Source organism: Mytilus californianus, unplaced genomic scaffold (assembly GCF_021869535.1).
Source record: "Mytilus californianus isolate M0D057914Y unplaced genomic scaffold, xbMytCali1.0.p SCAF_35, whole genome shotgun sequence".
Classification (NCBI taxonomy): Eukaryota; Metazoa; Mollusca; class Bivalvia; order Mytilida; family Mytilidae; genus Mytilus; species Mytilus californianus.
The window spans coordinates 1763047-1789943 of NW_026262685.1; the positions used below are offsets into that span (position 1 = coordinate 1763047).

Here is a 26897-nt window from a genome sequence, read left to right on the forward strand (position 1 = left end):
CGTTTAATCCCTCTGCAAATGTTTGCACCTGTCCTAAGTCAGAAATCTGATTACAGTAGTTGTCGTCTGTTTATGTAGTTCATACGTGTTTCTCGTTTCTCGTTTTTATATAGATTAGACCGTTGGTTTTTCCGTTTGAATGGTTTTACACTAGTAATTTTTTGGGGCCCTTTATAGCTTGCTGTTCGGTGTGAGCCAATGCTCCGTGTTGAAGGCCGTACCTTGACCTATAATGGTTTACTTTTATAAATTGTAACTTGGATGGAAAGTTGTCTCATTGGCACTCATACCACATCTTCCTATATCTATATATGAGGTATATAAATATATTACACCTATTGACTGGTTATTAGGGTAAACGCAAGTGTGTTGTCCCCGAGATACAAACTATTGCTCGATGCGAAACCGAGGGCAATAGTTAGTATCAAAGAGACAACAAACTTGCTATTGCACTCATAAATGTTTTTAAATTTTGAATATCCAGAAGAATACTCAGAATACTCAGAATATAATAAAATATAAATTTTTTTTTCTGATATATCAATCCTTTTTTTAGTCTCTGTACCAAAAGGTGTAATACCACTATTGATTTTCCCGTATTAGTCTTTGTTGAATTTGCACTTTTCAAAAAATTGTGCAGCATTTATCTTTGTTTCAAATAAAGAAATACTTGGCATGAGTAAAGTTTTATCCTGTCCAGTACTATAGACAAAATTTCACATAACATTTCATTGCATATAAGAAAATAACCATCACTGGAAGGTAACCAATCAAATTTTCACCTCTTTTTTTATCTGTGTACAAGCTTTAGTAACCATGTAACCTCAAGTTTCCAAAATATTCTATAGAAACAATAAATGAAAAAATAATGGTGCTTTGAAACACCCAAGATATATGTTTATGACCCAGAAATGTTTTACTGCAATGAAATGTAGGATTAATTTCTTACAACTGTCAAATTCAAGGGAATATATTTTTTTTTTGCAACCGGATGTGACGTACTATGATTGGGTGGTATTACAGGGGTAAATTCAGTACAAAAACTCCCATTTACTTTAATGCTAATCTATGTCTTGAGTTAAATTTATACCTGATTTACCTTTGGAAATTAGAAGCTTTCATATATCATTCATGAAAGTACAAATGTTGCACTATCTTTTGCAACAATAAAAACATAGGGTTATGCGGCATTTTTGGGTATTCACATGGCCTTGTTTACAAACACTGTAGATTAGCACTTAAATCCTTTACTGACCCCCATTACTTTTCAACCCTGTAAAAATTTAGTACATTCAGCATTCATTTTTTAATTTTTTTTAACTCTAGTTTTGATCCATCTATCAAAAAATATTTGTCACAAACATTATCTACCAACCAGAAGAGCACAGGACTTCAGTTTTATACAGAAAGCTCTCCCCCAAATGGGCGGTCCCTGATGACGTATATTTATTAACTGAATTTACCCCTATAAGGGACTTTTTAACTTCTTTTCCTACTTTTTTTGTAATAATCATGTAATGTATCCAATTTTCAAGTTCCAGTTTCAATACAACATTCATAAATGCTTAATTTGTAAAAATAGAGGAAAATTTATACTACAGCCCATACTGCGGCCAATGTGTATTTTGTATATAAAGTTGCACATTGACTGTTTTTAAGTTAATGGTGTAAAATACTATGCTTAATAAATATGAATTGTTTTCTGTGTTTGCTTTGACCAGTATTGCAAGTACATCTAGGAACTAAAGTCTTGATGTACTCTTAGTTAAATTTTGCCTTATATGGAAGTTTTTGATTAAATACCCTGAAAAGACCACAAAAAGACTTTTCAAAGGCTTGTAAAGCAGTTTCATACCAAAAAAAAAAACAACAATTATGTTTCATTTTACTAAATCTGTGTTTTAATTACTTGTAAAGTTCACAAAATGTCATTGACAATCACTCTGCTGAAGTTCTTGTTACCCCAACATCAGGATGGTTTCTTCGCCAAAACTAGACAGCCAAAACTGAAGTAGAAAAAAGTGCCAAATATGAAAAATTAAGACTGGGTATGACCAAACTTTGCATTGGAAGATTAGGGTAACAATTTAGAATATTTAAAAGCAATTATTTAACATAGCAATCCAATTACAAACATTTCAACACTAGTTTCATAGATGGAGGGTATGTAATCATGAAAAGTCGTCTAGTATTTTTTCAATTAAAGAAACGCAATGAATTATGTAAAAATAAATGAATATCTACATACAGTCTGATTATTCGAGTGTTAAAATACTTGAAAAGTGCTTATTTACAACTTGATCTACAACTTAACATGGGGAACACAGCTAACAAAAAATACAGTATGTCAAAGGGAGGTAATTCTGATTTTCCATATGACTTTACACATTATTAGGAGAAATATGTGCAAAATGTGATGTAAAATGGGGAGAATATTTATGCCTTTCATTAATATCATAACTCTCAAGTGTAATTTCTATTGTTTCTTTCAATCTGGACACAAAACTGATTTTTTACCATATACACAATGCTTCCTCCCATAGTACACACAGTGCATCCTGGATAGCCGCAGTTAAACATAGAAATTTGAATAAAAAAACAACTTTAACTGGTTCTAAAAAGCTTCCATTGCATTAATTTTTACAGGAAATGAGTTTTGTGATTATTGTGTGGCCTTGAATAAGTACAGTGACAGAGTGCATATTTTCCTATAGGGGTAATTTCAGTAAAAAATCTCCAATTGACTTTAATGCTAATCTGTCTTGAATTAAATTTATACCTGATTTACCTTTAGAAATTAGACGCTTTCATGTATCATTCATGAACGTACAAATGTCGACATTTGAGATCCCCATGCCACAAGAAGACATATCTCAATCGACTGTACATCACAACCATAGACCACAACACTGCTTTGTCTAGGGAGGATATACTCGTTCAGAAAAGATTTGGGATGATAAAAATTAAAACCTTTGGCACTAAATGGGATCAATGAAAATGTGTAGTTCTAATTCGCGCATTACTTTTCATTTGGGTTATATTTCATATTACTATGCAGTCACTGTTGCTTTTTCTTTACTTTTTTCAATTATAAAATTCTAGAATTATACCAGTTTAAATTGGAGGGTGCTATTCATTTGGAATGTTTAAGTACGCAGCCACTTTCAATTACTTAACCTGTTTCAAAATGAATTTCTTTTTTAATCATTATCAAACTGCGGAAATTTTAGAAATATACCTGTTCATACCGCACATTACTATTTTCGTTAGTAGCATATCTATGCAGTCTCTGTTGTAAATACCGAACCTACGTCTTTTTTGAATTTTTAAAATTGTACAAACGTTGCTGTGTCCTGTTTAAATTGTATAATTTTCAAGAGTGTTATAGTTAAATCAGAATAGATTAATATGAAATTTATATCATAATCATACTGATGAAGGATATCTGTTATCCGAAATATTTATAGATAATTACATTTAATGTTCCCCTTTTTTTAGATATTGGTGTTGTTTTGTACACTTTTAAGGCGTTTATATATATATATATATTATATTAAAATAATGTATAATTTGTTTTAGAAACACCAAATGTTATGGACAAAAACATGTCAAGATATATCTATATCAAGATAACATATAATTTATTTCAGAAACAGCAAGTGCAATAGACAAAAATATGTCTAGACATATCTCGACGTTTGAATCCACATACCTAAAAGGTCAGACGTATATGGTCAATTTACTGAAGGAAACAGTTGGTGATTTCAAAAAGAAAACAGATCCGTTAAGACAGGAATACGCGATATTAATCAAAGAATTGTTTAAAGGTAAATTTAACAGTTTGATCATCATATATCGTCACTAAATACCGTCATGAATAATTGTAACATATAGGATTGTCAATTCAGTTAAATATTTTTAATTCAAAGTAGCATAGATTAACTTAATTAACAAAGAGCAAGCGAATAACTAAAATAGTATCGAACGATGTTGTGTAAGTACAGAACCACAGGAATGTTATTAAATGTTATCAAGTTATCATAACTATTGTAATCTAACCGCCTTTTGAGTGAAAAACTTGTAAGTAAACTTAGATAGATATTGTAAAGCAGTTGGTTTTTTACGAAAATATCTTTCCATAACAATTAAAAACAGTTGTAGATACTGTATAAAGTATTGACGCTGTCATATAAATTGACCAATATTAATTCAAATGTTTACCAGATATTTCAAATATTGCTTACAGTTTTGATCAAACTTCACATTTTTAGAACGAACGCATTAATTATGTATTTGGCACAATCATTTTTACCATTTTTGGTACCCAATGAATGAAAGATCTTTATTTCAGAACTTGCAAATAGTAAAACTTAAATTTAAATTTCAGGTTGAATGTAAGAAACATGATTATTCATCGGTTGTTGAACGTCTAGTAACCAATATACATATTTGAGATAGTATTAAGATACCAAATAATGAATAAATTAACAAAACTGGTGAACATATTGATCATTATGACATCAACAAGGAATGGTTAACAATTTATTTCACGCCTTTTTTTTTTTACAAAAATTCGCTATATTTCAGCTCCATGTGTGTACTTTAAGTTTTTTCAATATTGTAAATGATAAAAACAGGACCTAATAAAGGCATTGTATGTTACGATAGAGACTATTCAAAGATGTGACAATGTATGAAATTATCTAGAAAAACATGATACTAGTATCTGATTTCAGCTCTCAAATTCTAAGATGACCAATAATCATTTTTTTTTTATCTTATTGTAGGGTTTCACTTTTCACTAAAGTAGAAAGAATCCTACACTGTATCTGATTTAAAACATATTATATTTACTTTAGTTCGTACAGCATGTTCTAAGTCAGTAATAAAAGAAAACAATTTTATCGGTATGGTGTGCTTTAATCGTTGTGTTTCAATAAAGCCGTGTTTAATAGATAAACTTTTTCTTCAATAATAGTACGCTATGTATCTTATCTCTTTTCAAGACCTTTTTACATGTTTTATACTCATTTCAGTATCAACGAAGTATGCGTTTTTTGCAACTCTATCATCTGATAAAAATAATCTTCCTAACAACGCCGTCGTAATATTTGATGCGGTTTCATTAAATGAAGGTCACGCCTATGACAGAAGAACAGGTAAATTCACCTGCCCTGAGGATGGAATATACCATTTCTCCTGGACCACAGTTTCCGGTGCTGGTAGAGATTTCAGTAGTGTATTAGTAGCAAACGACAAGAAAATTGCAGCAAATGCTGTTGATAGTGACTCAGTCAGCGATACCATGACAGGTACCAGTAATGTTATTGTGCGAATGATCAAAGGACAGAAGGCTTGGATTGCAGTTCAAACCAGCGAAGGGACTCATTTGGACGTGAGATGGAATGACGCACCATGTTCAATGCTTTCCGGATTTAAGTTATGATCAGTTTAGACGGGAACTTAATTATACATGTTATATGACTAAAGATAACAATTATATGACATTTACCTAGGATGTTTTATACTTTTATGTGGATCTTGCTTGTTTTTATTCAGTTCGATGTAATCAGAAGGAAATATAATTTGATAGATAACCATAAAGATTGCTGAAAACTATATAATTTTTAATATTTGAGTCACAATTTTGCTTATACATGAAATGTAATCAATCGATATTGAAATGTTTACCCTGTATTGCCATTCACTAACAATCTGAAAATAATAAGCGTTTCCTTCCTTTTTCAAGACTTAATTCATGCAGGCATTATCTTAATCAGAATCGAATCTAACAAACGATTTCTATTTGCAAAAGAGAAAATCTATTTTATTCCCTTTTTTTCTACTTTGCATGTATGTGAAGTTAGCGGCTGGTTCGTTATTCGTTATTCGATATTAAGTTTGCCTCATACTATTTTGATCTGAACGTCACTGATGAGTCTTTTGTAGACGAAACGCGCGTCTGGCGTATCAAATTATAAGCCTGGTACCTTTGATAACAATCATATCTTGACTTACATCTAGAAATTGACAATGAGGGTCGGTCGAAAACAAAACTTTACGACAAAAGAGATGATTTCAGCTTCCCAATTATGAACTTTCCATTTCTGTGTAGCAACATTCCAGCAGCGCCTGCATACGGAGTATACATATCTCCCAATTGATACGATATTCCTGGGCTTGTATTTCCTATCATGATTTCCTTGATAGAGGGTTGCTGCTCACAAGGAAGCTATTAAACCAAGAGTTCCAAATGGTGAAGTTGAAATCATCCCTTCGTAAATTTTACGGACGCCATCACGAGTTGATTGACTGTAACGGGATATCCGTTTCACAGATGATATCGGATATGTTCCTTATGTCGTAACTACAATCCCGTTCCCTTTTCACAAATGTGACCTACCGAACTAGACTATTTACCGGGTTTGTGATAACATGAGTAAAATGACTGGTGCCACATGTGGAGCAGGATCTGCTTACCCTTCCGGAGCACCTGATATCACCCCCAGCTTTTGGTGGGGTTCGTGTTGCTTAGTCTTTAGTTTTCTATGTTGTGTCTTGTGTAATATTGTTTGTCTTTGTCTTTTTTAGCCATGGCTTTGTCAGTTTATTTTCAATCTATGAGTATGAATGTCCCTCTGGTATCTTTGCCAGCAGTCGGTTCGATATTCCAAATTTCTGAGTTAATATAATAAACATTCGATAACATTAAAAGCATGATAGTAATTAGTTAAAAGTACTAAAATTCAGAGATGTAGGAAATCCTTTTGTGACCAATTCAATTTATCGCAAATTCTCGTTGTCCCCAAATATAAACCCTTATGTAAATCGAATAATTCTCTTTATGAACTATAGATATTTATCAATAACATACAATCAAAGATGTACATTCGAAAGATGATATTTCAAGAAACAAAAACAAACGGTCACTCTAGTAAGATTCATAAATAGAAATAGAAACAACTATGGAAAGCCAAAAAAAAAGATATTTTCGATTGACTAAATAATAAATAAACTATATACATATAAGAGGGCCAAGGGGTTGGCTAGATCTTCCTGATAAAATAATTCAAAACGGAAAGTCCCTGAGCAAATACCAAAATCAAAAGCTAAAACACATCACACGAATGGATAACAACTGTCATATTTCTGACTTGGTACAGGCATTTTCCTATGTAGAAAATGTTAAATTTGTTTTTGATAAATGTACCTACCACCCCTTCATAAACTTTTATGTAAATCGCACATTTGTCTTTATGAAATATGTATTGTTAAAATACAATAAAAGAAGTACTTTTATTCATTATAATACTTTTAAACAAAAACAAACGATCACTCTAGTAACATTTAAAAATATAGAATAGAAACAAGTATGCCTGTAAATGTTAGAATTAAGGGAAACAACTTTCACAAGAATGATAATATATATTGTTGAAAGATTTTACTGTTTATTATCCATTTATAGATCAGGTTGTATCGAATTTTGTACTTAAATGTACGTTTTTTTTGCGATCCATTCGCATCGAATGTTTAATTCTCCGAGCAAGGTCCGTTTTCCTAGTGACTTTTAACAGTTTTAAGAAATTGTTAAACTTTTGCTGAATAACTATTAATCAATTTTGTAGAAATGTTTTGCTGAAATTTTATAGTCAAGCTGCATACAGATGCGGAAATATGTTCCAATTTCCTATATAGTATACAAACATTAAAACATTATTTTGGAATTTATTTGTATAGCAGCATTTGGAACCATGCCTTAAATGTAATGTCCAAGAAAAAAAGTTACAAACCAAAAACGGTAAAACTGTGTTTAATTTTAAATAAATCGTTTTATCTTAAATTTGTATGAAAGAGCTAATCCTGTAAACTCCCTTTGACTACCTTGACAACTACAACTGGTATAAATTGTTCATTGTACATCCTTTTAAATTATTTAGAATAGGTATACAGCAGAAAATATTGATATGTTTAGCTATCTACAAATAGTTCTGTGGTAGAGCTTCTCTAGAACAATTTAGAATGTTCCTATGACAGATCATTCTGACAGTTTTGAACAAAGTTTGAACGGATCCAAAATGTTATTTTCAAAGTATTGCATTGATTTATTTACATGTTTTTACTGCTCATTTTAAATACATGTAGTTACTCAGATTGTTTAATTATTTTACTATTTTTTAAGGATTTCTTAAAGGATATGGTTGGTCCCCAATGCTATTGTTTGATATATACGTTTCTTGAGTAAGCATTTTATAGCATTATAGTAATGTTGCAGTAAATACGCGATACGTTACTGGTGTAACTGTAGTTAATCTCATTTATAATTTGTGCAAAGAAAAAAAAATCAATCTCATTTATAATTTGTGCAAAGAGAAAATCGACCTAACTATTTTCCCAAAATTATACAAAAACCTTATTGATTCTTTTTAAAAGACCCTAAAATTAAGAGACATAAAACATCTTAGGATGAACATATGATCTCCAATCAAAGACAAAAATTTTTATCCTTGTATGTCAAATTAAAAAAAAAACATGACATTGTTGACATTCGGTTAAAAAGATTAAAAACTCAAAGAATAATTCCATCAGCAGAGCAATTATTGGCTGGATCCACAACAAAAATACAAACAAATGAGTAATAAACTAGAACAAATCACACAAGAAAATAAAACAGCCCTCATGTGTCAACGAAGGCAACCAAAAACAGATATTTTTTTTTGGGGTTAAAAATTGAAATAACAAAAATACCGAACTCAGAGGAAAATTCAAAATGGAAAGTCCCTAAGCAAATAGCAAAATCAAAAGCTCATACACATCAAACGAATGAATAACAACTGTCTTATTCCTGACTTGGTACAGGCATTTTCCTATGTAGAAAATGTTATATCAGTTTTTGATAAATGTACCTCCACATAAGGTATATTTCTGCCGGAAAATGCAAGCCATAGTCTTTGGTCAAAATATCAAATTCTATTATGAAAAAAGTAAAATAACATAAATACTGAGGAAAATTCAAAACGGAAAGACCCCAATCAAATGGCAAAATCATAATTTCAAACACATCAAACGAATGGATAACAACTGTCATTACATATTCCTGACTTGGTATAGGCATTTCCAAAACGTTCTGCTTTTGCTAAACAACAGTGTGATAAAATTTTCGCTTTCGCATGCTTGAATTTGCCTCCTGATTTTCATAGGACATACTTTTTCCCGTTTACTAAGTAATAACGCATTAATGACCAATAGAATAAGATTTCAAAAACAAGAAGTGTCCCTGGCAATTTTGGAATAAAATTTGTCTTAAATTATAAGAGTGTTTGTACTTGGTTTCCACAATGATTTTTATATACCCTGTCATTTAAATTCTTGATTTCAATGAATACTGTTTAAAAGACAAGTAAGTATCACTTAAATAAAGAAAATAAATGCGGTTCTGAATACCTTGAGAATAACGCAATATTAGTATTGTGGTCATTCATCATCCGTGCAGTTACTTTGTGCACAAAAAGGTGTGTACTTTGAAACCTTGTGAATTGAAATTCAAGCAACTTGATGATGATGACAATCATTTTTAGCGTTCATAATGAACTTGTTTATTGACAATTTATATATCATAAAACTTAGATAATGAATGTTGTTGTACCAACACGTGTGATACAGTTAGTCAGCCAAAATCAATTTTCACTTTACCAATTATAAGATTTCTCGAGTTGTAAATATGTGCTAAATTTGATAGTCAGTGCAAAGGTATATACTATGACATTAAATACTTGGTGCACAGCCTTTCGGTCCAAATTTCATAGTAAGGCTAACCGGGACATATCTATATTTTGCGCAGACTCAAATATACATATTTATGACTTTGCCTGTTTACAGCTTTTTATTGATTTGTGTCAACAAGATTTGTTCAAGCGTGACCTTACGTGACAAAACATAAACCGCGGGTGGAGCATAACCCAAAAATTGTTGATAAGGATGTTCGCTATTCTTGTGTTTGACCTTTTGTCAGATATTCGGAATCCTCTGGTTTTATCTATTTAGTGACATTAACATTTTTGACTGCTAGCCCCTATTTTATTTTCATAATTTTATTACATATAGCTTAAAAAGCAATATTTGAAAATCTTCAGAATTCCTTGTTATTTTTCAAAGTTTTTGAAACAAAAAAGTGCCAATGTTCAATGTATGAAAAATCTACACAGAATCATTTCCCGCCAAAAGAATCTATCTCCATTTCAATAGAATCTATCTCGAAAACAAAAATACGGACTATTCATTGTTTCTTGCTTTTTTAGTTCCCTTATGTATAATCTATCAATTTATAACAGTCTTTTGAAAATCTTGTTATTTTGAAACAGAGTAGCAACCAGCCTTAATATCAATCAGACATTCTTTAAAAAATATATTTGTATCGCTATATATTAACAGAGATATATAACAAGCCGTCAATCAGTTAAAATGGAGATTTGTATGATCCATATTATTACTTATACAATGTGATAGTGACCTAATACGATATATACGGGGTCAGTAAATTCCATATGTGGCGAGAGCAAGCGAATTCGAAGCTCGATCCCCAAATGGAATTTATTGACCCCTTATATATCATATTCGGTCACTAAAACACTGTGTAACGAATTCATCTTACGCACTATCGAATCTCTGAAATTTAAATGTAGTTATACAATTATAAATATTATTTAGTAAATGCCATACTAAATGATTAATATGAGTGAAAGTCGGCGTCTCTCAGATATGTTATGTGTAAAAGCTTGAAAAATTATAATAATTTATGTTTACAATGTATATAATTTTGAGAAGAAAACCATATTTTTTAAGGAAGGTAACTGTGCTACAAACTACTACTTAATGTGTATCAAAAATAAGCACGTCTTATGACCTAATATAAAAGACAGACGGTTCCCATGTGTTAATTTTAAACCAATGATAATTCTATAAATCTATTGAACGTAAGATCAGCACGTTTATGAGGTACCAGTGGTCCGGAAATTAGATACGATTCGGATAAATTCACCAACGCTTTAAAAAATCTTATTCTAAAAGGTTACAAATTTAACACTGTAATTTGATATATGAATATTGTTTTTATTGGTATAAATATTGATTTTGATATCAGTATATTACAACAAAACTATATATTATTGGTATACAAATATGCACATTCACGGTACTACAATCTGTCGATACCTATATTTTAGCATTGCACAAGGTTGTGTTTTTGTTTACTATTAATGATGGATTTACACTAAATCCATTGGATGTTGGATGTGTACTGATTGATATTTTAGTCTTAGATACATGATTTGTTATTAGTTGTTATTGACTTTAAACTAGATGTCAGCTACTGCGTGTACAGTAGTGATTTTTTATTAGTTGTTATTAACTATAAACTAGATGTCAGCTACTGTGTGTACTTTCAGATTTGTACTTTGTGTCTTTTTTGAGGATGTGCGCGATGTAAAAATACCCTGTTACGTCCGGTCTGTGTTTTTGTTAGATGTTTGTCTACTTTGTATCGTTCTAATGAGTTAAGCACTTTTAACTGATTTTTATAGTTTGTTCTTATATTGTACTGTTACACCACTGTTTCAGGCTAGGGGAGTGTTGGCGCCTTCAAACTTCTTTAACCCTGCCACATTCTGTATGTGCCTGTCCCTAGTCGGGAGCCTGTGGTTCAGTGGTTGTCGTTGGTTCATGTCTGTCATAATTGTTTTTCATGAATTGTTTTGTTATAAATCAGGCCGTTAGTATTCTCAATTACATTGTTTATATTTTTCATGTCGGAGCCTTGTCAGCCGATAAACACAATGAGAAGGCAGTACGGTTGTCTTTACTTGCTTACATCCACTTCGTTTGAACTTTGGTGGATAGTTGTCTCTTTTGCAATCATTAAGCATACCACATCTCCTTATTTTTATATAGTAGTTCAACTTGTTAACATATGAATGAATGAATGAATGAATATTTTAATATTAAAGTGCAACTTGAATTATAACAAACAATTATATTCAAATATACAAGTGATTTTCAGCCAGCCAAATAGGCTTATGATGCACTGTCGTGATATGATACACATTATGTTTCCATTATTGAGGTGTTTATCGTGTATTTAGAATGTTTTACCCTAACGATATAACTATTTCCCATCATAGATGTATTGTGTTATCTATTTTTCCGCGTGATGCGATTTTTCTCGTTTCACAATAAACAGAGTATGATATGAATAATGGATACGAAAATTGCCCCCTATATGAATGGCCTATCCTGTAATGTGTTGCGAAATTTCTATTGGCTATTCGTGAGCTCAATTGCAACTTTCAAATGTCATACCATACTACTTTTTCCCCTTACCAAATGAGATTTGCAATTTCATCAATAATATACCAAAAAAAACTCACATGTTTCACATCTCTTTGTCATATTTGATTCATTTTTGAAGCGTGCAGAAAACTTGAAAACTTAGTATGCATTGGTTCCATATACATTATTCTAAACATACCATAAGCGGACTTTGAAGTAAATATTGCGAAATCGAAAATATATCACAAAGTCCAATTGGTTCATTTGGTGATTCTTGATCGAAAACTTTGGTTGCTCATTAACTCGGATTTTGGTACCGAAGTTTACTGATCATGACAATGATAAACAATTAACACATACTCATGGAGTAATTGCATAATATCAAAGATTTATCGTCACTGAGGACATAAATCATTTTTACATTTACACATGTGTCTATTCAATTCTATAGCTTAACTCAAAGTAGCTAACTATAATTACTTTAAGTTAAGTTACCAAACAATAAACAAGCAAACAACTGTCCCCACCCCCAAGAAAAAAAAACAGCTACAACAAAAGAACCAATTCTGTATAAGTGCAGTTTTATGAATTGTTTCAGAAAACCCAAAGAACAAAACTTGAGGTTCAGAAAGTGCTGTGTCGCTCACCGGGATATATGTGCGTCATCACCATGGACACTCTTCAACATTATGAACTAGAATATAATTCATTAAAATCTTTATAACGTTTAAATGAAAACTGGTAGGTAAATTCAGATAAGGACGGTAAAGCTGTTGGCCTTAAATAATTTACAAAAGCAAAATAAAAAGAGCAACTGTGAGTATGGACGTTGATATGCAATATACCAACATTGATTCAAATGTTTTCACGATAAATATAACTTCATTATTGTTTTAAGCCTCATAATTCACATTTCGTGCGTACCTCAGATTTTGTGAATTTTAAGGCATTATTAAGGAACTTTATACAGTATATTCGACTTTCGTGTACCGAGTGACTGATGTATCTTTATTACTCTTATATCATACAGCTTAGTAAATAATGAATCTTTATTCTATGTTGATTATGACTTGATTAATTAAAAGTTATACATATTTAAGACGAGGACAAGCTGATAGCAAACATTAAATGACATAACATAGAAGAGTAAACGAGCCTAGCAGATAAAATACTGATAATTATGACCTCAACATAAAAAATAATTATCAATTTAAAATCACACCAGTCTAGAGCTGCCTTTTCTAACCATTTGCAGTATATCTCAGCTTCATGTGTGTACTTTAAGGTTCTACAAATATAGTACATGAAAAAACAGGACATAACGAAAGCATTCCATGTACCGATGAAGACTATTCAAAGATGTAACAATGTAAAATATTATGTAGAAAATCCAGATATCTGAGTTCAGCTCTCAGATAATAAGATAACTAATAGTCAACACTCACAGCTACCCTGACAAATAGCATATACAAATCATTTTCATAATTTTGTTTACTTTTATATGTCATAAAGTTTCACTATTTTAAATGCAGATTTTAATTTACTGATGCAGAAAAATATTTGTTAAAACAACAGTCTTTTGTAGACGAAACAAGCGTCTAGCGTATAAAATTTTAATCCTGGTATCTTTGATGAGTTTATTATACTGATTTCAGTGTGAACAATATGGACTTGATTTACAAAAAATGAAAACAGTTTCCTGTAATCGGTGTATAGTGCAATAGGGTATCAACTTAAATATGTTTAGATAATAGTTATCTATGTATTTGATCTCTGTTAAAGAACTGTCCACATGTTTTATACTCATTTCAGTATTAAAAAAGTATGCGTTTTTTGCAACTATATCATCTGACAAAAAGAATCTTCTTGCCGGCACCGTGGTGATGTTTAACACGGTTCCATTAAATGAAGGCGATGCCTACGACGGAACAATATGTAAATTCACCTGTCCTGAGGATGGATTATACCATTTCTCCTGGACCACAGTTTCCGGTGATGGTAAAGAATTCACTAGTGTATTAGTAGCAAATGACAAGAACATTGCAGGAAATGTTGTTGATAGTGATTCAGTCAGCGATACCATAACAGATACCAGTAATGTTATTGTACGGATGTTATAGGGACAAAAGGCTTGGATTGCAGTTCAAGCAGACGAAGGGACAAATTTGGACATGCGATTGGGTGATAGTCCATGTTCTATGTTCTCAGGATTCAAGTTATGAGCAATTTGGAACGAATATAATCAGATGATTACAGATAACAAGTTAATGATATTTATTTACCTTGGACATTTTATACAGATACGTGGATCTTGCTTGTTTTTGTTCAATTCGATGCAATCAGAAGGAAATAGATTTTGATCGATGTTATATTATATAAATGGCCATTGTTACATTATAGTTCGTTTCTGTGTGTGTTACATTTTAATGTTGTGTTTTTGTTGTGTCGTTGTTCTCTTATATTTGATGCGTTTCCCTCAGTTTTAGTTTGTAACCCGGATTTGTTTTTATCTCTATCGATTTATGAGTTTCGAACAGCGGTATAGTACTGTTGCCTTTATTTACACTTAGAATACTCTATAATTAATATTTGAATCACAAATTTGCTTACACATAAAAACTAATCAATCGGAATTTCAGTTTCATGCTGTTATTTATACATATGAATAAATTGAGATATGATACATAAATGAGACAACAATCGGATGAGATATTACCATGACATATTGAGAACAGTTTATTGTTACAAGTTTTAATGGTTTTATGTCACAGGTAAATCCGCCGTACTGCTCATTCCGGACGGTACTGACTATCGAAGCGAATTCAATTGATAGAATGTCCAAATATTTTAGTATTCAATGTTCATGAGAACAAAGTTTACTACTTCCTGACAGAATTGTATATTGCTTATATTACATTTACACCCATTATGAATTTAAACAACAACAAAATCGTAACGCACGGTCACATTTAGTTTTCGAGTCAACCTATCATGATTGTTTTTTTTTTACCTACGAATGGTACAGTGATAATACGAAAACGCATAACGAACGGTACAGTAAACAATATCATAAACTGGTGACCATCATAATGATTACAATGAACTAGTTATGCAGGATATATCCTGGAGGAAGATGCGCCCACTATTTGATTAAATCAGTTTTATTTAAAGTTGTTAAATGTTTTCATTTTTGAAGTATTTAAGGGGAGTTTTTGTGACCAGGTTTGCAAACATATGTGTGTGTATCATTAAGTAAGTACAGTTCGAGTTAAAATTGGAACTGTAGTTCAGCGGTTGTCGTTGGTTCATGTCTGATATATTTGTTTTTCGTTAATTGTTTTGTTATAGCAATAAATGATATAAATTAGGCCGTTAGTTTTCTCAATTGAATTGTTTTATATTTTTCATCTCGCGGCCTTTTATAGCCGACTATACGGTATGGGTTTTTCTCAGTGTTGAAGGACGCACGGTTGTCTATAATTGCTTACATCCACTTTATTTGAACTTTGGTGAATAGTTGTCTCATTGGCAATCATACCTCATCACCTTGTTTTGTATGCAACGTGTACACTACATTTTTGTATACAAATTGTATACATAGCTCAGCATACTTTTGGAATTAGTATTGTAAATATCATCAATATTAAAGTTATCAAATGAATATTGTCAGTTTCTGCATGTCCAATTTATCAAATAAAACCACAATGAAAATTCATCGCACCTCCAATAATCCCACATCAGAAATGATCGCACGTAAAGTGATAATGAATTGCACTTATAGTTAAAATGAATCGCTTTCAATAATCAATATTCTAGATACTTTTGCTTTAATAACACATTTTTTACTTCATTCTTGTTAGTGAACTATGGAAAGTCATATTCTAATGAAATTGTGTTAAAGCATACATTCAAATCAAGTATTTAGTATTTTCAAAACGTAAACAAACACAGTTTTCCCATCATCCTTTATTCTGACATAGTTATACTCGCCTACATGTATGATCTTGAAAATGAAATATGTTGATTCGCACTTTGTATACACTGTCTAATCAGAAATTGAAAAAATATAAATGTGTATCAAATTTTTGTTCAAGAATACATTAAAAGATATAACAGATCTGAGAGTGCTCGCAGTTACTGACAGCTAGTTCAAAGCCAATATTCTTATAAGACGTTTTTCAAACGCTTTGAGTACACACCCGTGGTAAAATTCGAATATATTCTTATGTCAGCTGATAGGCAACGTCATGATTTGTTTGGGTTGTTCCAATCCTACTCCCACGTCGTATGCTTTTTATAAATGATTAACCTCACGTCATGGTATAAATGATGTCATTGAACGATGACGTAAGAATGTAAGGATTTTAGGGCAAAATACCCGAATGAGAAACTGAGAGTCGTCAAAACGTGAAAACATAAACAAACGATGATAAGAATTTTTTTAATGTCCATATCTTCTTAAATGAAAGTAAGATAGTAAATTAAATTCATTTAAATCTGTCTTAGTATGTTATTGTATTTCGTTTAAGAATGTCACTTATTCAATTATCTTCATCGTATACGTCATATTTATAGTATGTTCAATTACGGGAACAGCAAAAATTTTCCTTCACATAGAGCGCTTCGATCTAAAAATATTGCTGTCTTTGTTTCTGATTAAACTTATCAACGTATTTCATAAGAGTAACACGACGGGTGTAACATATAGAGCAAGATCTATTTACCCTTCCGGAGCACCTGATATCACCCCTAGTTTTTGGTGGGGTTTGTGTCTTTTAGTTTTTTATGTTGTGTTTTGCGTACTATTGTTTGTCTGTTGGTCTTTTTCTTTTTTCGCCATGGCGTTGTCAGTTTATTTTCGACTCATAAGTTTGAATGTCCCTTTGGTATCTTTCGCCTCTCTTTTACCTCATATCAGATGGTTTAAATGACGTCGTTGAACGATGATGTAAGAATATTAAGAATTTTACAGGAAAATGCACGAAAGAGAAACTGAAAGACGTCAAAACATGAAAATATAAAAAGATGGTAAGAATTTGTGTAATATCCATGAAAGAAAGATAGTCAATTAAATTTATCAAAATTTGTCTTAGGATGTAATTATATCGTTTAAATAAAGGCAACAGTAGTATACCCTGTTCAATAGTCATAAATCGATTTAGCGAAAACAAAGCCGGGTCACAAACCAAAACCGACGGAAACTCATCAACTACAAGAGGAAAACAACGGAACAACAAAAACACTGAAATGCTACAAAAATAAACGCCAACATACATAGAAACGGACTATGTGATAACAACTGCCATATGCCTGACTTGGTACAGGACATTTTAAGAAAAAAATGGTGGGTTGAACCTGGTTTTATGGCTAGCCAAACCTCCCGCTTATATGGCAATGTTACAAATACTGCTAAAATGACAACATTACGTGAAAGGAATACAGTACAAATAAACGAAAGAACATTCAGGACAGAGAAATACATAAATAAATAATATAATAGTACATTTCAACATGTAAACCACAGAATAACAACGGACACCTTCCACAAACACTACACCTCAATAGAATTATGAACAGTGCGTCACACGAATGTATCAACACCACAAAAAGTGACGTCACAGGTAAATTTCTAAAAATAGAACATAAAACTGGGATTAAGTTTGAAATGGTGTTATTTTATGTATTTTCCAACGATTACAAGAATATTAATATAGAATTGTGTTAGTAATGGTGTAATTATTTGTATTTTCTAACCATGTCGGTTTTTCTTCTAAATCAAAACTGAGTAAAAACAAATAAATCCTGTGCATATAGTTTCTTTAAACTAAAAATCATACAAACTAGCTGATTAATTATCTTAACTTTTACATACATATAGAAAATAAAAATAGAATTCAAACCACAAACGATAAGACATAACACAATATCAAACCAGACTTACAAAAGACACATCATAACTAAATATATGAATGTTGGATGTATAAATACCGAAACACGTCTAATAGCAATGCGAATATTCACACTCGGCAAAACAGTCATATTCGGGAATATGTCACGTTCAGCCACAATCTATGACGTGGTAAAAATGTCGTTAGTTAGTTTAGACACAAACACATCGTATAGATCAACCAATTCGTGATGGTGTCCATAAATTGTCGGAGTGTCATTTTTAATCTTTCCTCCTCATAACTCTGTTGGAGCAGTTTCTGCGTAAGAAGCACGCTCCTGTATATGAAGATGAATAGTGGGAACACGCACGAGCATAACGTATCAACTGAGATATGTAAACACCATACGATAGGGCAGAGGGTATGTTACTGCTGAGAAATGGGAAATTGATAATTGGGAAGTTGAAATCGTCCCATTTGTCATAGATTTTAGTGTGAAGTCGTCCATCTGTGTCAATATTGAGGAAAAGATCAAGGTATGAAGCAGTCTTTCTAGTATCAGTAGTATCCTTAATTTAAAAGTTCACTGGGATATATGAGATGTAAGTATTGACTGAAATATGGGTTATTCAGTGATAGGACATCATCAATATACCTGAAAGTAAAATTATTTATAAGTAAAAGAATTTCGCAAGGTGTTTTTTAATCTTCCAAACTCAACAAATATATTGTTGATCAAAAAGTCCAGCAATAATATCATCTTCAGTATATTTTCTGATAGAATCAGTGTGGTTCTTCACAAAATAAGAATTATTATAACCCAAAAACAAGAAATTTATATCTACGATTCCAATTTTTATAGAAAAAAAACTCTGTTTAATGAGATGGTGAAATCGATCTTTCAATTGAGCATGGGGAATAGTAGTGTAAAGCGTAGAAAAATCAAAAGTTTTAATGTTGCTACAAAATTGCAGAGATTGTGATCTAAGATTTAGCAGTAGATCACTCATTCAATTTTCTTCGTCGTTTACGTCAATATTAATAGTGTGGTCAACTAAGGGAACAGCAAACATTTCCCTTCACACAGAGCGCTTCGATCCAAAAGAATGGCTGTCTTTCTCCTATTAGAATAGAAATAATTTATGGGGGTTTAGGTTTTTATCGATTATACCACGGGTTGGCCCTTTATGTTGATATTTTACCCCTTGCTGTCGCTCGTGGTAAAATATTTAGCTTAAAATGCCAACCAGTGGTAACATCACGATAAATTCACAGTCCCATGACTAATTTCTTAAGCATAAAAGGCCAACCCGTGGTAAAATCACGATAAATTCAAGTCCCATTGATTATTTCTTAAACAACTAAAACAATATCTTGTATCTAAGACTATATATCAATCATCACACATCCAACATCCAATGGATTTAGTGTAAAGACGTCATTAACAGTAAGAGAAAAACATGGCATTGTGCAATGCCAAAATACAGGTATCGACAGATTGTAGAACCGTGAATGTGCATATGTATATGTATATGTATATAACAATAATGTTAGTTTGTTTTTAATCTACTTATTACAAAATCAATACCTATACCAATAAAAACAATATTCAAAGATCTCATTACATTGTTGAATTGGTTACCTTTTAGATAGGTGTATTTAAAGGATCGATTAGTTTTTCCGGATCGTATCTAAATTTCTTGGCTTGGTAAACTACATCTCCTTAAAAAAAATAGGATGTGCCACGTCACTACAGACACGTGCATAGCGAACGAGTGAAATATAAACAACGTAAGATGGTGCCAAAGGAACATCACCATCTAAAAAAGGAAAAACTAATAATTGGGAAAGAAAAATCGTCCCTTTTGTCGTAAATTTTAGTGTAGAGTTTCCCGTGTAAAATTGAAATATCTAAATCTAAGAAAGCACAGTTATTACAGTTCATATTTGACTTATTTAGAATAAGTTCCTTTGGGTAAATTAGGCAGTATAATTAGAAAATTCTTGATTTTTTAATAAAAAAAAAACACCAAGAAAATGACAAGTGTTGTTGAATTTAGCACAACAAATAATAATCAAAATTAATAAATTTGACAGACATGAACCAACGACAACCACTGAAATACAGGCTCCTGACTAGGGACAGTCACATAAAGAATGTTGCAGGGTTAAACATGTTTGTGGACGCTCAACTCTCCCCTAACCTGGGACAGTGGTGTAACAGTACAAAATAAGAACAAACTATAAAAATCAGTTGAAAAAGGCTTTACTCATCATATCGATACAAAGCAGAAAAAAATCAAAACATAAACACCGACCGGACGTGGCATTTTTATCCATCCCTCATCCCTAACAACAAAAAGGACGCTAAGTATAGAGTACTCGCAGTTATTGACAAGTAGTTCAAAGCCAATAACAACTAATAAACAAATCATGTATCTAAGACTAAAATATCAATCAGTACACATCCAACATCCAATGGATTTATTGTAAAGACGTCATTAACAGTCAGAGAAAAACATGACCTTGTGCAATGCCAAAATAAAGGATCGACAGATTGTAGTTCATGTAAAGTGCATATGTGTATAACAAAACTATTATTATGATGTTAATTTACTGATAACAAAATCAACATTTAAAGCAATAAAAACAATATTCAAAGATCTAATTGCAGTCTTGACTTGGAAACCTTTTAGAATAAGTTTATTTAAAGGATGGATGACTTTACCCGGATCGTATATAAATTTCCGGGCTCGGCAAACAACGTCTGAAATACAAGTTTTTTACAGGTACACCCAAACTTGCAAACCAAATCTTTGTATCTTTGTAAAAATTTAGTAAAGGTTTTTAAGTAATTTGTGGTAACGAAATCCCTGGCTTAATAATTTACCAGTAATACATAGATCACGCTCATTGAAATCCAAAACGTCACTACAGACGCGGGCATAACGAACGAGTTTGCATATATAAACACCATAAGATGGTGCCAGCGGAACATCACCGTCTAAAAAAGGAATATTAACAATAGTGAAAGAAAAAATCATCCCTTTTGTCATAAATTTTTGTGTAGAGTTTTTGATGTAAAACTGAAATATCTAAATCTAGGAAAGGACACTTATTGCTGTTAATATTTGATTTATTTGAATTAAGTTGCTGTGGATAAATTTCAGAGTGTATTTAGGGAATTATTGATTATTTAACGAAAAACTATCATCAAGATAACGGTAAGTGTTGTTATATTGGTCAATTAAATGGAATTTAGACGGGTCTTTACGGAGTTTGGCAAAAACTTAATAGTACAGGGACATGTCTGCTATTAAAAGGGCACAATTGGTGCCCATAGGAATATCTACAATCTGTCGATTAACTTTTTATTGCCGAAACATAAATAAATGTAGTCAGGGAGAAACTTTATGGCTATAATCATCTTATCACACCTCCAGTAAGTATATCTAGCATATTTACCTTTCTCGTTTGAGAAAAAGGCTTTATATGAGTTGCAGCAAATAAATATGCAATAAAAGATTGTGTGACAGTGTGGTGTAAAAGTCTAAAACGTCAGCTGAATCAAAAAGACCATCAAAAGCACGTATTTTATCTAAAACATCCAAAGAATCTTTTACACTCCAAAAATGGTTAGTTCCACTATTTTCATATGTTTTATTACCAAACGTAATGATCAGTTCTTTGATAGTAGTGAAGGAACTCGTTAAAAGCACTGAAATTCTAGTAGTAGAAAACCTACTGAAGGCCGAAATGAAACGATATTTTACGAGTTTTTTGTGTAGTTTAGATAACCAATACATATTGGAGACCTTTAAATGTTCAGAGAAGCCATCATCTGAGCTTTGGTTGTGACATGAATATTTACTTTATGACTCTCTGTGGAGCGTACGGCCTTGAATGTAGTTGAATGTATAATTTAATACTTAAGGACTTCCGTGTAGTATTTACGTCATACCACAACCACATTGTTGGCTGCTTTGTCGGCCGGTACAAACACAAAACGCTTTGAGAGTACTTGAATTTTCTTTTTAATTCTTGAAATGGGCGTATTATTTATATTTTTATTTATTCTAAATTATTTTCGAATTGTGATATGCGAATATCAACAATATTGAGACATTTATTCAAATAGGAATCAAGTGACTTTTTGTCAGATTTCTCCCGTTTACACCATTTTTACAATAGGATGAAAGAGCATCTTTAATAAAATGGCGACACTCTTCCCAATTTATTTTCGACGGTGGACGATATTTTCATCCCTTTTACGGAAAGTGTATAACCATTCGGTCTTGGACGATATTGAGGTCCCTGCAATCAACGGTGATCATATCTAAACTTTGATGTTTCACAGTCTCATATCGAAGGAGCATTTCTTTTTTATGCTGACGTCTGATGTTACTAACGTAAAAATAAACTTCTACTGGTTTTTTTTATACGAATTAAAAATAATAGGTGGCTCTATGTTATCAAAACATGGAGGTATAATGTTTTGAAGGGTTTACTCATGAAAAATACTACTCAAATTAATAAAATCAATACCTCTATTAATGTATTTTATTTTTATAAATACTTTTTATGACCTTCAGGTTTGTCAATTTGAGGGAACAGTCTATGGTGACAAAAGGCATTATAATTCGTGAATACTCATATTTTGGACTGAAAAACGATACTGTATCACACTCGTTATAAATATTATGTAATTTACTAATTGGTATTTAACCCAGTTTACATAATAATTGAAGTCTACCCTTGTTTTTAAATATAGATAACAAATCATCAATTGTAAAATTAGACGATGTTTATTTCGTTGATTGCGGTTAATGCGTTTGCCATGAGACATATGATTGCGTTTTCTTTAATCAACAATAGTCATGAAATCAACAGAGGAAGATTTAGATTCGTTTCCTGGACCCATGATATTGTCATTTAGACCTAGGTGATATGCTGTCTGTAGTCGTTTAATCCAAAAGAGTTCGCAAAGTTTACGGAAATCTTCAAACTGTTTATGTGATTGTCCTGGTTGTTTCTGGACGGGTTGAAGTGGTTGGAATTTTATTAATCTAATATTGTGTTTGTACTTTTCTTAATGTAGATAATTTTAACTTTTGAACTTCTCAGGTCTGCGGAAGAGGTATAGATTTTCTTGTGTTCGTTTGAAAACTTCACGTCCAGTTTGCCCTACATATTGAATACTACATTTCGGTTTTCGTCATGTTACAAGATATATGAGGCTTTGGGTTTTTCTAGTAATGTCATATGAAAAGGAAAGAGAAAAAGTTCTTCCGTTCACTGATGAACGAAAAGTTTTATCTGAAGATAATCTGGAGCAGGTTTGTCATTTTCTGGCATTGCACGGGAATATTTGTGGATATCCACGTGCATTTTTGTTGAACAATCTAGCTGCAGAGACATTGCCTCCTTTAACACAATTGCGAAATGTGCTAGATTTTGAAGGTGACTTTCGATTAGCGGCAGTGGAATTTATATTATGAACGGGGTTTCTTAAGCACGTGGATATTCGACGTGTTGAGAGGTTTTTTGTTATTTCACCGTTTCTTAAAATCATGATAGTATAAAGTTTCAAAATAGATAAGTAAATAGGTCGAAAGTCAAAGCTTTGAATTGGGATCATATTACAGGATTAGGTAGTGCAGTCAAAGAATTCTAATAAAAACTGTAGTAAATTGGTCCGGGGACACAGTAAAATAACCGAATTCATGGGAAATTCAAAACGGAAAGTCCTTTATAAAATGGCAAAAACAAAAGCTCATACACATCAATCGACTAGAAAATAACTGTCATATTCCTGACTTGGTACAGGCACTTCCTTATTGAGAAAATGGTGGATTAAACTTGGTTTTATAGCTAGCTAAACCTTTCACTTGTATGACAGTAGCGTAGAATTCCATTATATTGACAGCAATGTGTGAGCAAAAATAACAAACATAATAGGTAAAAATGTCAAAAAAAATAGGGTACAATAGTCAACATTGTAATATTTTTGCTTAATCACTATTTAAAACAATCCTGTGTCGCTCACCTGGATATATATGCTTCTTCAACAATTGCCATTCTGCAACATTATTAACTAGAATATAATTCAAGATTAAAATTCTCCTTTTTTGTCAATCTTGTAATGCTGATAAGTTTATTTCTACTATAGTTTTTGCTAAAAATGCTAAAAGTGAGTAAATAAAATCACCATTTAAGGGCAATGTCTTTTTCAAATTAAAAGTATAACGGTTTCAAAATAATAGACAAAACTTGCATTTTACCCCTTTTTTATTATTAGCCTATTCGTTAATATGGTTAGCCTACCAAGTAATGTGTTACAAAATTGCGATATTTCTATTGGCTATTCGTGAGGCCATTTTCGACTTTCAAATGTCTTACCGTACTACTGTTTCCCCTTATATAATTAGCAACGATGATTTGCGATTTCGTTAGTAATAAACTAAACACTCGCATGTTTTGCATCTTTTTGTCTTATTTGACTCAATTCTGAAACGTGCATAAAAAACTTGGAAACGTAGTCTTCATAGGTTCCTAATATCATATTCTAAATATACTGTAAGTAGACTTATATTTGAAGTGAAGATTGATAAATCTAAAATACTTCCCCAAGTCCTGGATAATGTTTACCAAAAGATAAATAGCAAAGTCATATGTAACGAGTTTCTGGTGATTATAATGTAATCGTAACCTTGATAAACAATTCGCACATAATCAAAGAGCACATGTATAATAAATGATATGATAGATCGATGTTTATTTGTTTTTTTTGCGAGAACCCCCTCAGGGTTTCACACCTATATATATTGGTGAGTTTTGGAAGCTTCTATGGGCCATTCGATATCCTCGGAAACAAGATTCTCGGAACGTCTCGAAAATTTTCGATCATTTCAAACAGGTATTTATCTATGTCTTTGATACGGCCCCTCTATTGATATGTTACCACGTGATATTTGTTTTAATATTTCGACAATCAAATTAAAGTTCATTTGTAGATCCGAAAGTAACAAAAAAATAAAGAATAGATTGCAGTAAGAAAGCCATTTATACACTTCAACCTATTTGCTTTTGACAGAGCATATGCGTTTTTATTTGAAAGTATTAAATATGAAGTACAATGATATTGCAATTATATAATTTATATTTTAAGACGGTCCCTGTACCCGTTGTTTGTGTAGTATTTAATACAATGTGCTATTGTGCATTGTGACAATAAACATGGGAATAATATAATGACATTAAATTATGTCCCAGAATAAACTACTTATTTCTGAACGTTTAACATGACATATTTGCAATTCCATCATAGCCTGAGCAAATGTTGGAAAGCAAGAAGAAAATGAACAAAACGATATTACTGTTCAAATATTTATCTTAGGTCGGAAAACAAAAAGATAATTAAACAAAACGATATTTTGTCTAAAATAGTTATTTTCATTAATAGATACTAACAGACCAAGGGAATATTCATCAAAATTATTAACGTTTAAACTGAAACAAAATTTAGCATTAATAGAATATAATTAATAATGTCATATTATCATCCCGCGGGTTTTAACAGTGAATACATATATGAATATCATATGCAACACATGAGTACAAATTATTAGGAATGAACACAAACAAATTAGCATCTAATTTTTAAACTGTAGGGAATAAAAAAAAATAGTTGCATGGTTAAAATTCTTAAGAATTTTGAATCCTTGCATTTCACAAAAAAACGTAATTAAATTTTACAATAATCTTAATTACTACGTATACGTTACTAATTTTATACCGTTAACGTATGGTTTTATAAGTCGCTGCTTATATTTTGTATAGAAATAACACAGAAAGTTAGACTTGAAAAAGAGATTGATTTGATAAAAAAAAATTAAATACTTGACGTTTGTGTTTATTGATAGTATATTTTTAATTTCCGGAAAAGATTTATTAACAGCTAGGAATGTATGTTAATTAAATTTTAATTCTTTTTTTCACATAATATTACTGTTATTATTACACCCTGTTCACACGACACAACAAAATCGGATTTAAAAGCTGGTTTGACAACAATATCGGTTTGCGTTGACACAAATTCCGGATTGAATGGCAATGACATCCGAATTCACCTAACATTATATTTGAACCTATAATAAATATACGTGATGACGCAAATGCATATTCTTATCCAGAATATATATAGATTACCTTAGCTGTATTTGGCAAAACCTTTCGGAATTTTGGGTCCTCAATGCTCCTAAAGTTTGTTCTATATTTGGCCTTTTTTTACTTTTTCAATACGAGCGTCACTGATGAGTTTTTTGTAGCCGAAACTTTTGAGTGCATGTTCGGGTATTCACAAGACTTATGAAAACAAGATATTATTCGAAACTAAGTTTTCCCGTTGAATTTTTAAATTGATTTAAGTTACTTCAGGAAATCCTTAAAATTTGAAATAATTTATCTGACCAAAATAATTGTCAGTATATAAGAGGTCATAATGAAGCTGGTGTGTTACTCTCAAGAACAAAATACGAAATCTTCTTATAATTTGTGTCACAGAGTTTCACTTCTCATGGAAACTGGACTTTCCATTTCTCTATACCACCTCTTCCACGAGTACAGACAGCTTCAATGAGTATAGAATAATTTAAAGCATCCAGAAAACAAAATATGAAGATATGAAAG

At 31.6% G+C, this 26897-nt stretch overlaps 1 protein-coding gene across 2 annotated transcripts in view; it reads left to right on the forward strand.

Annotated features, from left to right (window-relative positions):
• The window catches only part of LOC127736704 (heavy metal-binding protein HIP-like), a 53593-nt gene extending 47849 nt beyond the window's left edge, over positions 1-5744 (forward strand). For both annotated transcript variants that reach the window (XM_052247291.1, XM_052247292.1), the window contains exons 2-3: positions 3651-3827; positions 5037-5744. In XM_052247291.1, the coding sequence (XP_052103251.1) occupies positions 3651-3827; positions 5037-5446 (587 nt within the window). In that variant the 3' untranslated portion in view covers positions 5447-5744. The remainder of the gene's footprint in view (positions 1-3650; positions 3828-5036) is intronic.
• Positions 5745-26897: the final 21153 nt, after the last annotated feature.